A 13374-nucleotide genomic window follows, 5' to 3' on the forward strand; every position below is an offset into this window, starting at 1 on the left:
GGACTGATGGAGATGACTCAGGTAATGTACCTACTATTGTGAGAAATACACATAGTAACTTGAAATGTTAATATTAATTTATTATTATTATTGCCATTGTTAACTCTGACATACTTGTTCTAGAAGTAGAAACAATCTTAGTATATTTGTCAACTTAGAGTTGCCTGTTCTGGTTAATAATTTTCAAAATTTAAATTTATGCATATTATCAAAGATTTATGACTAAAGAACTGGCATTTAATTCTTATTATATTAGACCTAGGGAAAAAACTAGGTTATCATACTTATAGAGAGATTAAGGAATGGAATAAAATAAAATAGAAATTAATATCTAAATGTTTCACTAATATGTTGAATGACATTCTCAATATAAACATACTTTCCAGGACTTTAACTGTAATAGAGGCTTGTTTCAAAGGATAAGGACAAACTAAACCATTAGCATGAGTCATTCTTCTTCATTAGGCTGTAATTATCCACACACTCCTTGATTATTGAAAATATGCCTTTATGTGGTAAAGGATCAGTGCTCAAATCTACTTGTCTCTGTTCAGACCATTTCCACTTTGTGGTGAAGTGTAAGGTCAAGTAATCTGTAATTTGCAGAAAGGACACTGTGGGTTTTATACACTGACAAGGCTAATGACTTTGCTTGGTATGAAAGACATCAAGATATACCATTACAGAGTCAGTCCTAGAGGCAAAAAGGAATAAAGAGGGAACTTTTGGTTCTTTACTTAATAAGCAGTCAGGACTCAATAGCCGAAAATGGGTCAGGTATTCAGTTCAGTGCTGAAACAAAACAAAATATGGGTGGCAGTGAAGGGGTGAGCATGGGAACACTAGAGTGGAAAGGACTGTACCCGTTGCTGAGAGCACCTGCCCACTCTAAAGGGACAGCAGATACAGGTTCCCACTGATGCTGTGCTGTGGAAATGCAGGCTAAAAAATAGCAGGTCTCTGAATTTTTCTACAAAGGCTAGACATGCAGATTTTCATGCAAAAACCTCCTATCTCTAAATGCTTGCAACTAATTTAGATTTTTTTAAAAAATCATGTGAATTAAAAATTCTCACAAATCACTTAACAGGATTCAGACTCTGTAAAGTGAGTATATGACCTTCACTTCCTCCTTTATCACACCTGTTGGTGCTGAGGGTCTCCAAAACTCAGTTCAAGGCCATCTCCTTCCCTGTATCTACATATCCCTCTCCCCAGGTGATCTCATCTAGTCCTGTGGCTGTAAATACCACTTATATGCTGATGATGCCAAAACTTTCTAGTATTGTACTCAAACTAGCCAATCCATCTACTTATTTTGGACATATATTGAATGTCAAATAGGCAACTTGGGGGCCCCCCCTTCCTTGCCCAAACCTATTCTTCCAGTCTTCCTCAATTTAGTTTATGCCTCTATCATCCATTTGTTCATGTAAAAATCTAGGAGCTGTATTTGATGTGTCTGTTCCCTTAATTGTTACAATTCAATTTATCAGTAAGTGCTGCAGTCTCTCATCTCTACCTCCTTTTTTTTTTTTGGTTCCAAATTAGTCCATCTCTGTCCATCTCCACGCTGCTACTGTCCTGGCCCATGCCACCAGGATTTCTCAACTGAACTACCTCAAGATGCTCCAAAAGGATCATTTCACCTTTACTCTTGGCTCACCTTAATCTACTATTCACATGGTCTTTTATAAAGGTAAGTCATATTATGTCAACCCCCTGTTCAAATCTTTTAATCATTTTCAAATGCTCTAAGAGTAGAATATGAACTCTGTTCTCCAGAGTACACATAAAGTCCTACGGTCTGGTTCCTGCCTGCTCTTCCATTATCATCTTAAACCACACCTTCTCCACTGCCAGACTGCAGTCCCTTTGGCTTTATACAGTTTGAAAGCACTATGCTTATTCCCATCTTACAGAATTTGCATTTTCCACTCTTTGTACCTGGAATGCTCTGCCTCTGGTTTTTGATGTGATCATCTGCTGCTTATTCAAGACAGCTTGATCTTCCCTCCTTAGAGACCCCTTCCCTAAGGGAGTTCATTCTACTGCCCCTTGAGTGCTCTCTCTTACCATCTTTGTTTCCTTAAAAATACATTTATATTTATTATGTATATGTTCCTTTATTTTTATTTATTCAATCATATTGGCCAAATAATTAGTTACTAAAAAAAAGGGCTGAAGTTCAAGAACATTGTTTTGGAGTGCACCTGGATTTTAATATATTGTGGGCAGTCTGTAAAAATTGGTTACTTTATGCATCTTTTAAAATAAGGTATTCTGTTTACATGGAAACGTCTAAATGAAAGATTAACTATCTAATCAGCTTTTTGGTATTTTTAGTTAATTACGGCTCTTTGTTCATGACTGTGTGATAAAAGACAAAACAAAGTGGGGACATAAAAACAATCACATGCAGATTCTTGGAGAATTAAAACCTGTCAGCATAATTTATGACACTCTTCAAGAGAAACTAAGAAGTAATTGTTCATAACCCACATAGTACTGGGGAAGAAAACTTTAAAATTTACCTCTCTATACTGAAAAAAGCAAAAACCCGGCTAAAAAAGCCTTGTGTGAAAGTGTTCATTGTTTTTTGCTAGCAACATTATTAATCATAGATAATCGAGAAACCATTTTGAACAAATATAGTCATATAACAAGAAAATAAATTTATGTAATATATATTATAATTTGTAAGGTGACATACTTATCTTTAACTTACATGTCCTTCCTTTCACCTGCTCTTTCTTTACCATTTGGTAACTTTGAGCCAAATAGACAAACACAATTTCCATTGTGTTCCAGCAATGAGCCAGAGCAAGGAGGCAAAACAAGCATCACTACAAATAGAATCCTCTGGAAGTGAAAATCTCTTCACTTCAGGGGTATATTTTCAGTACTGTTTTTATTTTAAACTTTCAATTACTCTTTGGAAACAAGATAGCACTCTCCATTTTTCCCCACCTCCTTCACCTGATCTATACACTTGCCTGAAGTAAGGATCTAACAGGCTTTGTTAGTTTTAAACATGATGGCTTATGGCCTTTCTGCGCGCGCGCGTGTGTGTAATTCTTAATGCGCGCGTGCGTGCGTGCGTGTAATTCTTAATGCCTGTGTCCCATTTGAGTGGACATTGTTTGGAAAAGGTAAGGAGAATCTTATTTAACATATTTTGTAAACACACTTCATAGCACAATCCTTGAGCATGTATAAACAAACATACATGGGGTAATTAGTCACTGCCTAAACAATGAAGTCAAGTAACCAACATGAATAATTAAACCAAGGTTAAAATGGCTGCTGTTTGTACTGACTGCTTGATAATTGTTCTTGAAGGCTCATGTCTGGTGCTACTCCACTCTGGCAATGCAAATTATACAAAAATATTTTTGAAGAAATTTCATAGAACTAATAGTATCCTATACTTTCAATGTCTTCATTTTGAAAGAAGAATAATCCTATAACAAAGATTTCAGTTTTTCCCTAGATACTATTAGTTTGATAACCCCTTGATTGAATATTTTAATTTCTTAGCATTTTGGTAGATTTTTGTATTCCAAAAGATTTTCCTAAAATGGAATCTTCCACTTCACAGTTAAAATAAAGAACTGAACCAATAAAGAAATCTAAATCCATTCTTTCTTGATATTTGGTAAAATCAGAGAAAAGGCATGTTTAAGCTCCTTTAACATTAAGCAGTGAAGCTATAGATCAGTGCTTTAGCTGAGTTAATATTGGCTCTTGCAGAGTTGTAGCCAAAGAGAAAGCTTCACTATTTGATGGTTTTTTCTTGGTATTTGGAAGAGTTTCCAAGTAGTCATTGGCTCCTTACATAGTTTGCTGATTTCAGCACCCAGAATGGAACAGAGAAAGCAATGGATGTTCAGTGTGAATTTGTTGCTATCTGAAAAGATGATTAAATATAGGCTTTTATACTGGGAAACATCATAAAACTATATTGTTTTAATAGGCATTTTACAGAATAACAGAATTTAGCATTCTAGATTATTCAATATCAAGCTTAGAAATATTCTTAAGATGTGTTTTATGGGTCTAACTCTACTGGGTGATAAAAACTTTAATGAGTATGGATACAAAGTTCTACGTAGTAAGTTCTCTTTGTTTGGTAACTACTCTTTTCTTTATATTTCTATCTTTATTTAAGATTTATTTTATTCTTTCTTGTCACATTTATTGCCCTGATAATATTGTCAGTAAGCTCACTGAGGAGATGGTCTGTCTTTCCACAGTGAATAACCTAGTGTTTTGCACAAAAGAGGCCAATCTTCAACAAATGCCCAAATGAGAAGATTTTGTCAAAAGGACACACAAATGCAATGAAGACTAGAACATGGGCTAGTAATTATACATATTTACAGAAGCAAAGTTGGTATGGAAATATATATTTCTGTTGTTATAGTTAATAGTTCTGTATTCATAGTAATAGCATTCTCTCTCACTAGACTATAAGCTCCATGAAGCCAGAGACCATGAGTTTTGTTTATCATTGTATCCCTAATACCTATACATAGTAGGTGCTCAACATATTTGGTGAAAAAATGAGTTGTCTATAGGTATATAATATGTATCTGGGCAGAATATGACTAATTTTACATATGTATGTATATACCTATTGCTGTGGATTAAATTGTCCCCCGAAATTTCATGTATTGGAAATTTGACCCCCATTTGTAATAGTGTTAAGAAGGTGGGAAATCCAACTATGGTATTTGAACAGTGGGCCTTTAAGAGGTGATTAGATTGTGAGGACTGTGCCCTTATGAACAGATTGATCCATTCATTGAGTAATGGGTGTGGTTCTGATGACTTTAAAAAGAGAAGAAGTAAGAAGGTTAGCTCTCTTGCTCAGACCAATCTTGCCATGTGATACCCTGTGTCTCTGTGGGACTCAGCACTAAGAAGGTAGCTCTCACCAGATGTGTTCCCTGGACCTTGGACTTCCCTGCCTCCAAAACTGAAAGAAATAAATTTCATTCCTTTATAAATTACTCAGTTTCAGGTATTCTTTTACAAACAACAGAAATGGACTAATATACCTATATATACATTTTTGTTCTTTTGGGCTAATTTATTATATTAATATGGTGACATTAGCTTGATCTAATGGCAAGTCTGTGTTTAATGTAGTACGTTCTTATGAGTATCATTACTTTGGCTTTATGCCCTATAGTAAACTGATAGGAAATTTTAAAATCAGTTATCTAATACTGATGATATTACTAATTTTCATAATTTCATAATAAAATTCTCTGATATTTTATAGCTACTAATTTCTAGATAGAATTATTAATAGTGTATATATTTATGTAATGTGATTTGGATAATATTTTTGAATATTTTTCTTGGTGTTTGTGGAGTTTGCATTTGTGGTTACAAATAACACACTCTGCCTCAAAAAGACAAAAGTGAATTGATTTAACTTTTCATAGCAGACTCAGAGAGCTCAAATGAATTTTAGGTGGGAGACAGAAAATTAAGCTTGAGTAACATTTATTTAGTTCTCCCATTAAGCTTTGGCTCTGTAGATGGTTTGTGATCATACATTATTAAATTCACCCCACTCCCTTTGATCCACTAAGCACCACCGGATCACTACTCTGCAGATATTACATAAGGAACAGGATAGCATTGCACTGACCAGATGTAAATGCAGTACTCTTCAAAGCTGCATGCACAAATGAGGAAGACTGCTGCATCCTGCCTCTGGTGGACTTTCATGGAGTGTAATATGCTGTGTACAGTGTGGAACCCTGCATATGACCTAACAAAATTTGCTACCTGAGATTTGAAAAGACTGGACTAGAACTTGATTAGGAAAAATAATTGGGTTTTGGTCCTGGATTTATTCAACAAAAATGTATTGATTACCTACTATGTGCCAGGTCCTGGGTTAGGTGAATGGGCTGATTCAGACAAGGTTACCTGCTCTTGTAGAGCTGTTAGATGTTCTTGTGGTGGAGATGGATGACAAACAATTACATATAAATAAGTACAGTGTATAGCCAGTGCTAAAGAGAGGAGGAAGAGAAGAATGAGAGAGATTGGGGTGTCAGAGGGGGCTGAGTACAGTAGTCAAGGTGACTTTGTTAAAAAGGTGAGAAAGGAGCCCAGATTTGAAGAAGGAGAGGGGATTAGCCAAGAGAAAATTCCCCTCATCAGCCATGTGACCTGGGACAACAATGTCAAAGCTCTGGGTCTTGATTTCCTCATTTGTACAATGGGAGATTGATCTAGATGATCTATACTAAAGTCTTTTTAAGTTCTTAAATTCTGTGAACTATGGTTTAATCTATGCCAACATTACAGAATGAAGCAGTCATCTAGTAAATGTTCATTAAGCCCACATAATGTGGCCTGGGCTGCTAAATGCCGTGGATGCCACAGCACTTAAGAAATGCTCATTAATGGTAATTTGGAAGTATCTCATTAGAGTCATTCGTTTACTCATTTATTCAACAAACATATAAGCACCTACTATGTGCGAGGCACTACTATGCAATAAGTTACGATGTTGACAGTCTGATGAGGAAAGGAGGCATGCTAGAAAAAAGTAACACATGCTTAGGTGGCACAGAGGTGGCATTTGGGACACACAGGGAAGAGAAACCAATGATACTGAGTGCAGAGTGCCCACTTCTGCCAGGGGCTCCAGATACACATTTTTTCTACCCACAAAGGTGAACTTCTGGAAATTCCTTCTTTAAAAAATCTAATTGTTTTATCTTTTAAGAAGGTGGCAATGTTTTACTTATTAAATGGAAGGAAACAGCTTTTATTTCTAATATTTCCTCTTGTTATTCTTTACAAAATTTTAAAGTAGCTTATCGTGTTCAAATGGTAAGTATACTCATATTAAGGGCAAATATTAAGTTTGGAAAGCTTCAGTTTCTACAAGGAAAGTAAAAGTGATCAGATACTGTTTAATACTACTGGGGAAATTTTAAATTGTGAAATTAAGGGCAAAGAAGGCAACTTATAAAATGTTTATTTCATTAGACCTAAGGTAAATGGTATGGTTCTGTTAAGAAATGTACTTTGAAGAGCATAACTTTTTCCACCAGTATTTGTGGTCTTTTCCTATTTAAAAATCAGTTTTCCATAACAGGGAAAAAAATAATAAACATAACAATAACAACTATCATCTATTGGGAGCTAATTGTGTTCCAGATACAGTACTAAACTCTTTTCCACATACTATCTCATTTAATTCTCAAAAGCTCTATAAAATAAACAGTTATTAGGCTCAGTTTTATAGATGAGGCAACTGAGACTTGAAGAGATTAAGTAAATTTTCCAAGGTCCATGCTAGTAAGTGGCACTAGTAGAGAGACTCTTGAACTTGTTCTTAGAAGAGCTGTGCCTGAACACCAGCTGTAGGAAACACTGACTCTATGTCCTTGATAACATCAAGCAGTTGTGTGTTCAGTATAACTATAACTATTTTGCATTTAGCATTGGTTAATGGGAAAACGGTCATAAAATTTCTCTGCTATCTGTAGATGTTTTCTTAAAAGTTATATTTTAAAGAATAAATTTATCATCTCTGAACTTCTACTAGTAATTAAAAGTCTATGCAAAGAGTTTTTAGACCTGATCCAAATATTTGGATTTTGTTATTTTGTGTGATTTGGTACTCCATATAAAACTCTTCCTAATCTTCTTAAGTTTCAATAGATTTAAAAGTGGTTTGATTAGGCACGTCATGACATGAGGAATATGAATATAATCCGTTAGTCGAGAGTATAATAGAGAGAATATCAACAGCAGCCTATCTTCCTGTAGAAGAATTTGAGAAAATTACCATCCCCTACAACTAAGGACAGTATATGATATAAAAGGTAATATCTTGATTGCATATTTTTAGTAGACTCAGTGGACAAGTGAAGTTTGCTTTTCTGTGTAACAAAATACATTCAATAAAAAATTAAAGGAAAAAATTAGTACTTGTGAAATTTTATCTCATGCTATGTCTTTCTCCATGGGAAACTGGGAGAGATTTCTTTCTCATCACCAGAAAGATGCTTTTCACTAGAAACACTTTCCACAGAGTCTACACCTACCATTATCTTTCCTGGCCATATGACTTTTTTATTTAAGCCAGATTAAACATTTTTGTGTCTACATCACTAGAGAATTTCCTACAACAAAACTGTGAAGAAGCCTTCAGAAAAATAATTAGGTAGACTCAAGAATGTATAATTAAAATGTTGGGCATCCGTATCAAGGCAGCCAAGGAGAATTCGAGCATGATGTGTGCTATTCCCCCAATATTATGTAGGCCTGGGGAACTTAGAGTACAAAAATGGAAATTCAATAAAAATAGGGGAGAGAAAAGGTGTTTTTTACAATAACATGAATTTTGAACAATTTTCTATCACTGAGATAATAAGCTCAGACTGCTTACCAGTACAACAGGAATTTGATATTCAAATCACTAATTTAATCATCTGACTGCAAATTGTTATTAAATTTTGTGAGAGTTTCAGCTCCCTTAAATTCCTTCTGGGCCATGTTTGATAAATAAAAGTTTTAAATATGAGAAAATTATCCAGTATTTCAAGTAATGAAGCAAGTGAGTAATCTGCTTTACTGATTCTCTTCTATACTATAGCTTTATTCTTGCATTGTAAAAGAACTAGAATAACGGCAGGCCACTTGCAAGCAGTTTCTCTGAAGGACTGTGGAATCTGAAAATTCAATCTGAATGCTATCAAAAAGGAGAAAGAAAAAATTAGTGGAAAAATGAAAACTGATATTTGGAGCAATTTTAAAATAAATCCTGACTTATTGATGTAACATTCATAATAATAATGATGATGATGATGATGATGATAATTCTATAACCCAACTCACACATCAGTTTTAATTTCCAGAAGCCAAATATAGGCCTTGTAGCTCTATTACTTGAAAGCTCTTTAGCAACTCTTCAGGGCTTGACTACACTTTCTAAGAATATTAAAATGAAGTGGACTATGAAGGTATTTTAAAAAATTGAACACCATACGCAATAATCTGGATAATTCTGATCCCTTGGGCCAGAAATCTCCTTGCACTAAATTTCAACAGAGGAGATGAGAGCGGGAAGGCTAGAGCAACAGCAGTGTTCTTTGCTAAGATAATTTGAACCTAACTTATAGGAGTAATTTTTCAAATGTTAGTACATTTGAAAAATAATATTTCCATACCCTGGGTGCAATTTAGATTAAATGGTTTTCACATAGTTTATAATATACACAGCTAAAGTTTATTTTACCTCAAATTTAAAACTGCTATTGTTAATAATCACTAGGTATTATTACCATTTCGGCTGAATTGAATTCTGTGATTAGAAGTTAAAAGTTATTCCTCATCAGAAATCTCTATGTGTAAATATCTTATAGTCTTCAGGAAATAGCTTTGGTTCTACTATATCTGTTAAGGAAACAGCTGAGTCAGCAGCTTGCAGAGTAAAGTTGACGATTATATAATTTCTTTTCACAGTTCAACAGTGAAAAAACTAAAGCTGTTGGAAGCAAACAAAACTGAAAGAGATGTGTCTGATATAGCTAGACATAGACAAACTCAGAATTCTATTTTGGTAGTCATGATACGTACAGGAAAATACTTCTAGCCAGATTTATACTATCATAGAACCTTCACAAGTCATACTTTTCAACAGTGAATGCAGTTTTCTGAAACTACACTTTTGACCTTGAAGATATAACTTGGTGTTTTACTAAGCCTCTTAGCAAACTTACAATTCCTCTGGTCTCCCTACTGAGTTCATCTAAAATTAATATCATCATATGTTTCAACTGTTAAATTCTGTAATTCTTATTTTAATTATTCAGCATCCAAGGGCAAGGAGAGAAGCTACAGCTCCTTTAGAACTATCTTTTCTTATTGTATAAGTCTCAGCTTTCTTAATGCAGGATGTCCCTCATCTGAAGCTGGGACTGAGGAAATTGCTGCATTATACTGCAGCCTCGAATCTTGCTAAAGCTCTCAGCCTTAGGATTCAGCTGATCTGAAGAGAAATATGCAGAATATATTTGTCTATGAGAACTAAAGCTTTACTGAAGGAGATTATAATAGTGTAAGCTACTTTTCCCTGGACCATAGCTTGTCTGATTTTCATTTTATTTATATTGCTTCTCTTAATGATTAAACAGTTACTCTATCAGAACGACCTTACATCACGTTTTACTTCTATTTCTTTCCTCTGCCTTGAATCCAAATAAACTTTTCACCCTTCATTCTACTTGAAGATAGCAACTGCACTAAAACACCTTGCACAAACTCACTGTGGTTGGATATTCTTAAGTCATTCAACTTTCATTATCCCCAGTTCTTTAATGTAATGCAATAGCATGCAGAAGCCAGGGAGCATGTTTTCCACTTAGTGGAAAGAGAAAGAAAAGGTCAGTGCAACAGAACTGAAATTATGAAACACCAGCCCAGCATCTCAACTCTAAGTAACTTGAAATTAATTTGACTTTCATAAGAAAACCTGTGTTTTCTTACCTTGGATGTGAATAACTCTGTCATGGTCCAGAGTATAGTTGTTTGAATGATGATCAGCCCAGCAGACTGAAATCAGCACCAGAAGAAGTAGACTCTTCATCTTTATAGCCCCAAGAATCTTCTTCACTGTAAGAGCATCACATACAAAGAGGCTTGTGAGATTTGGAACCCTTTGGAGTGTTGCACTGCACAACTTATTACCGCTTTATCATCGTAGAATGGGTCTGTAAAAATATTTAACCCAATCTGTTCAGAAAGTTACTGTAGCTGTCTTTGAGAGCAAAAGACAGCAGCTTTGAATAATTCCAGTTCCCCTTATGTAGCCAGAATCTAAATAGTGTTTAACTCTATCTTTGCAGAATTGTAAATCTAAAAATTTAAAACACTGTAGTTTTGAAATAGAGTTATACCAAGTAACAAAGAGATGTGGCAAGGACATAAATAGACTCAAAAAACTTCAAGCCTTTGGATTTGGAGTATAAGTTAATAAAACAGCAATTTGACATATCTATATATGAATATTTATCACTTGGTCAAGTTAAGAACTGAATCTTAAACCAGGACAAATAAAGAACATTTGCATGAAACTTTACGTCATCATTTTACATGTGGCTTCCTAAGCAGGTTAGATTTGCTTCTTCTAAATAGAAAAGAGGACAAAAAAAAAAAAAAGTCTAATTAAGCAGAAGTAGCACATTTGTTACAGATTCACTTACCATCTTAAATACAGCTTGGGTCTATGATGGGTTGAAAATTGTGGACAAACTAGGTTAGAGCTGTGCATGCTACAACTGCAGTCATCCTGATTGATTTTCATTCATTTCAACCTAAAATGCTGACGCACCAACTTAAGAGTGCCAGGTAGGGTCTCTGCAGTCAGCAGAGCGATGGCTGCAGGGAACATCCTGGCAGCTTCCCAGGGCAATTAGGCAAATGAAGAGCTGAAATAGGCAGGCGCAGCTCTGGTCCTCAGTGAGAGAGGCAGAGCCATCACTTGCCTGTCCTTTATTGAAAGACCTTCCCCACAGAACTTTGTCATTGGAAGGACCGAAAGTGATTCCAGGTGATTCAAACCTTATGACCAAAGTGCCAGGTGATTCAAACCTTATGACCTTTGCAGCATCTGCTAGCCAAGAATTTTAGTGTAGCTCCTCTGTTTTAACGTGGAAGCCGAGGCAAATATTAACAAGGACTTTCTTTTTCTCTCATGCACACAGCAGCTTTAACAATACTGGCTATTTTTAAAACTGAAATTGCACAGTACTGGCTTCTCACACTAATTTGTTTTTTCCAGGAAAGCCTGACTCCCTGGAATACTTATTAAAGAGCTCTGAGTCTGTTCCTGGAGGTCCTTGCAGGCGAACCTCTAGTTCAGAGCCTGGTACACTTGTTCACACAAGTTCCCTGAGTCTCTCCTGAGACCCAAACACCTCTGTGCATTTTCTCCTCTAAAAATCTGCATTGTTGTGATGCTTATGGCTTCAGTCTTTTATGTTTAATTTAAACATTTTCTTTTATTTATAATGATACATAGGAAGACAGTGGATTAGCAAATTGTGAAACTTACTTGACCAGGAAACCAAGAGTGTTACCTTCAAAATTCTACCTGATTTACTAATCTTGTTTTCAGAAGTTCATTTGCTTGTTCCTCTGAGGATTTCTGTGAAATAACTATTGTCCATAGGAGTACAGTTAACAAATATTACCTATTTTCAGCCCAGAATTGTGCTTTGGGTGAACAAATATAATAAAGGTGACTTTTCAGAATTTGGAATGCAAGTGAGATAATTATACACACAAACATGAAACAACAGGCAAACAGCCCCAGGGGTACGATACACTCTCTGCTTGCCACAGGAATCAGAGAATGGGGGACATTACGAAGGAGAGGATAAAAAGGAAGCATACAGTTTCACAGTTAAAGAAAACACCATTCTAGGTAAGGGGTCAAGATGAGCAAAGGCAGAGAATTTAGATGACCACAGTATAGAAGACCACACTAATGTGAAAATAAATCTAACATATATATACATATTATATATATAAAGTATATATAATATGTGTATACTATATACATAGGGAGTTGTACACACACACACTAGGTTAGAGTTGTATATCTTACCATTGCAGTCACCTTGATTTTCATTCATTTTTACCTAAAATATATTACACATATATCTGTATAATTCCCTTAATTCCAAACCATGAATCCAAAATTATACTACTAAGGGTTCATTCCACTGAGTTAATGTATTAACTGTCCAACAGCCCAATTATAAAATGCAAACATCCTGGGTATGTGTGGAGAGGGAGGATAAATAATAGTCATAATAACAGCAGTGCCTTTTAGTTGAATGTCTACTATTTGCCCAGCACTAAGCTAAGCATTTTGCACACAATGGCTCATGCTATCCTTATTACAATACTGTGAGACAAATATTTCCATTTTCCCTGATACAGAGAGTTATCTTGCTGAAGGTCACACATCTAGTAAGTGGCAAAATTTGGATTTACCTTTAAGCAAAAGCAACACCCAGGTTAAGTCGCACTTATTTTTTCTGATAGAGAAACTTCATTTGTTACTTCTTTTGTTTTCTTTTTTATTCAGGCTCTTCAACTTGAAACTACTATGATTTTAAAACTTTGACTCATGTTATGTCTGAATATAAACTTTTTTTTTCAAGGCTTAGATATGAGAGGTCAGTTAGATGGCACTTTTCTTAACATGACTTGCTCTGCCTCATTTATACTACCACCCCAGTGGCCATGCACAATGCCTCAGTGGCTCATGTGTGCACACACGTGTACAGAGACACATCATCTCTGAAAAAGCCAAAGATATTG

The 13374-nt window shown here is 35.2% G+C and overlaps 1 protein-coding gene across 1 annotated transcript in view; it reads right to left on the reverse strand.

Moving 5' to 3' along the window:
• The window catches only part of HAPLN1 (hyaluronan and proteoglycan link protein 1), a 33716-nt gene extending 23086 nt beyond the window's left edge, over positions 1-10630 (reverse strand). The window contains exon 1 of the mRNA XM_063087954.1: positions 10531-10630. Within this exon, the coding sequence (XP_062944024.1) occupies positions 10531-10630 (100 nt within the window). The remainder of the gene's footprint in view (positions 1-10530) is intronic.
• Between the last annotated feature and the right edge of the window lie 2744 nt (positions 10631-13374).

This window comes from Cynocephalus volans, chromosome 2 (genome assembly GCF_027409185.1).
Source record: "Cynocephalus volans isolate mCynVol1 chromosome 2, mCynVol1.pri, whole genome shotgun sequence".
Lineage (NCBI taxonomy): Eukaryota > Metazoa > Chordata > Mammalia > Dermoptera > Cynocephalidae > Cynocephalus > Cynocephalus volans.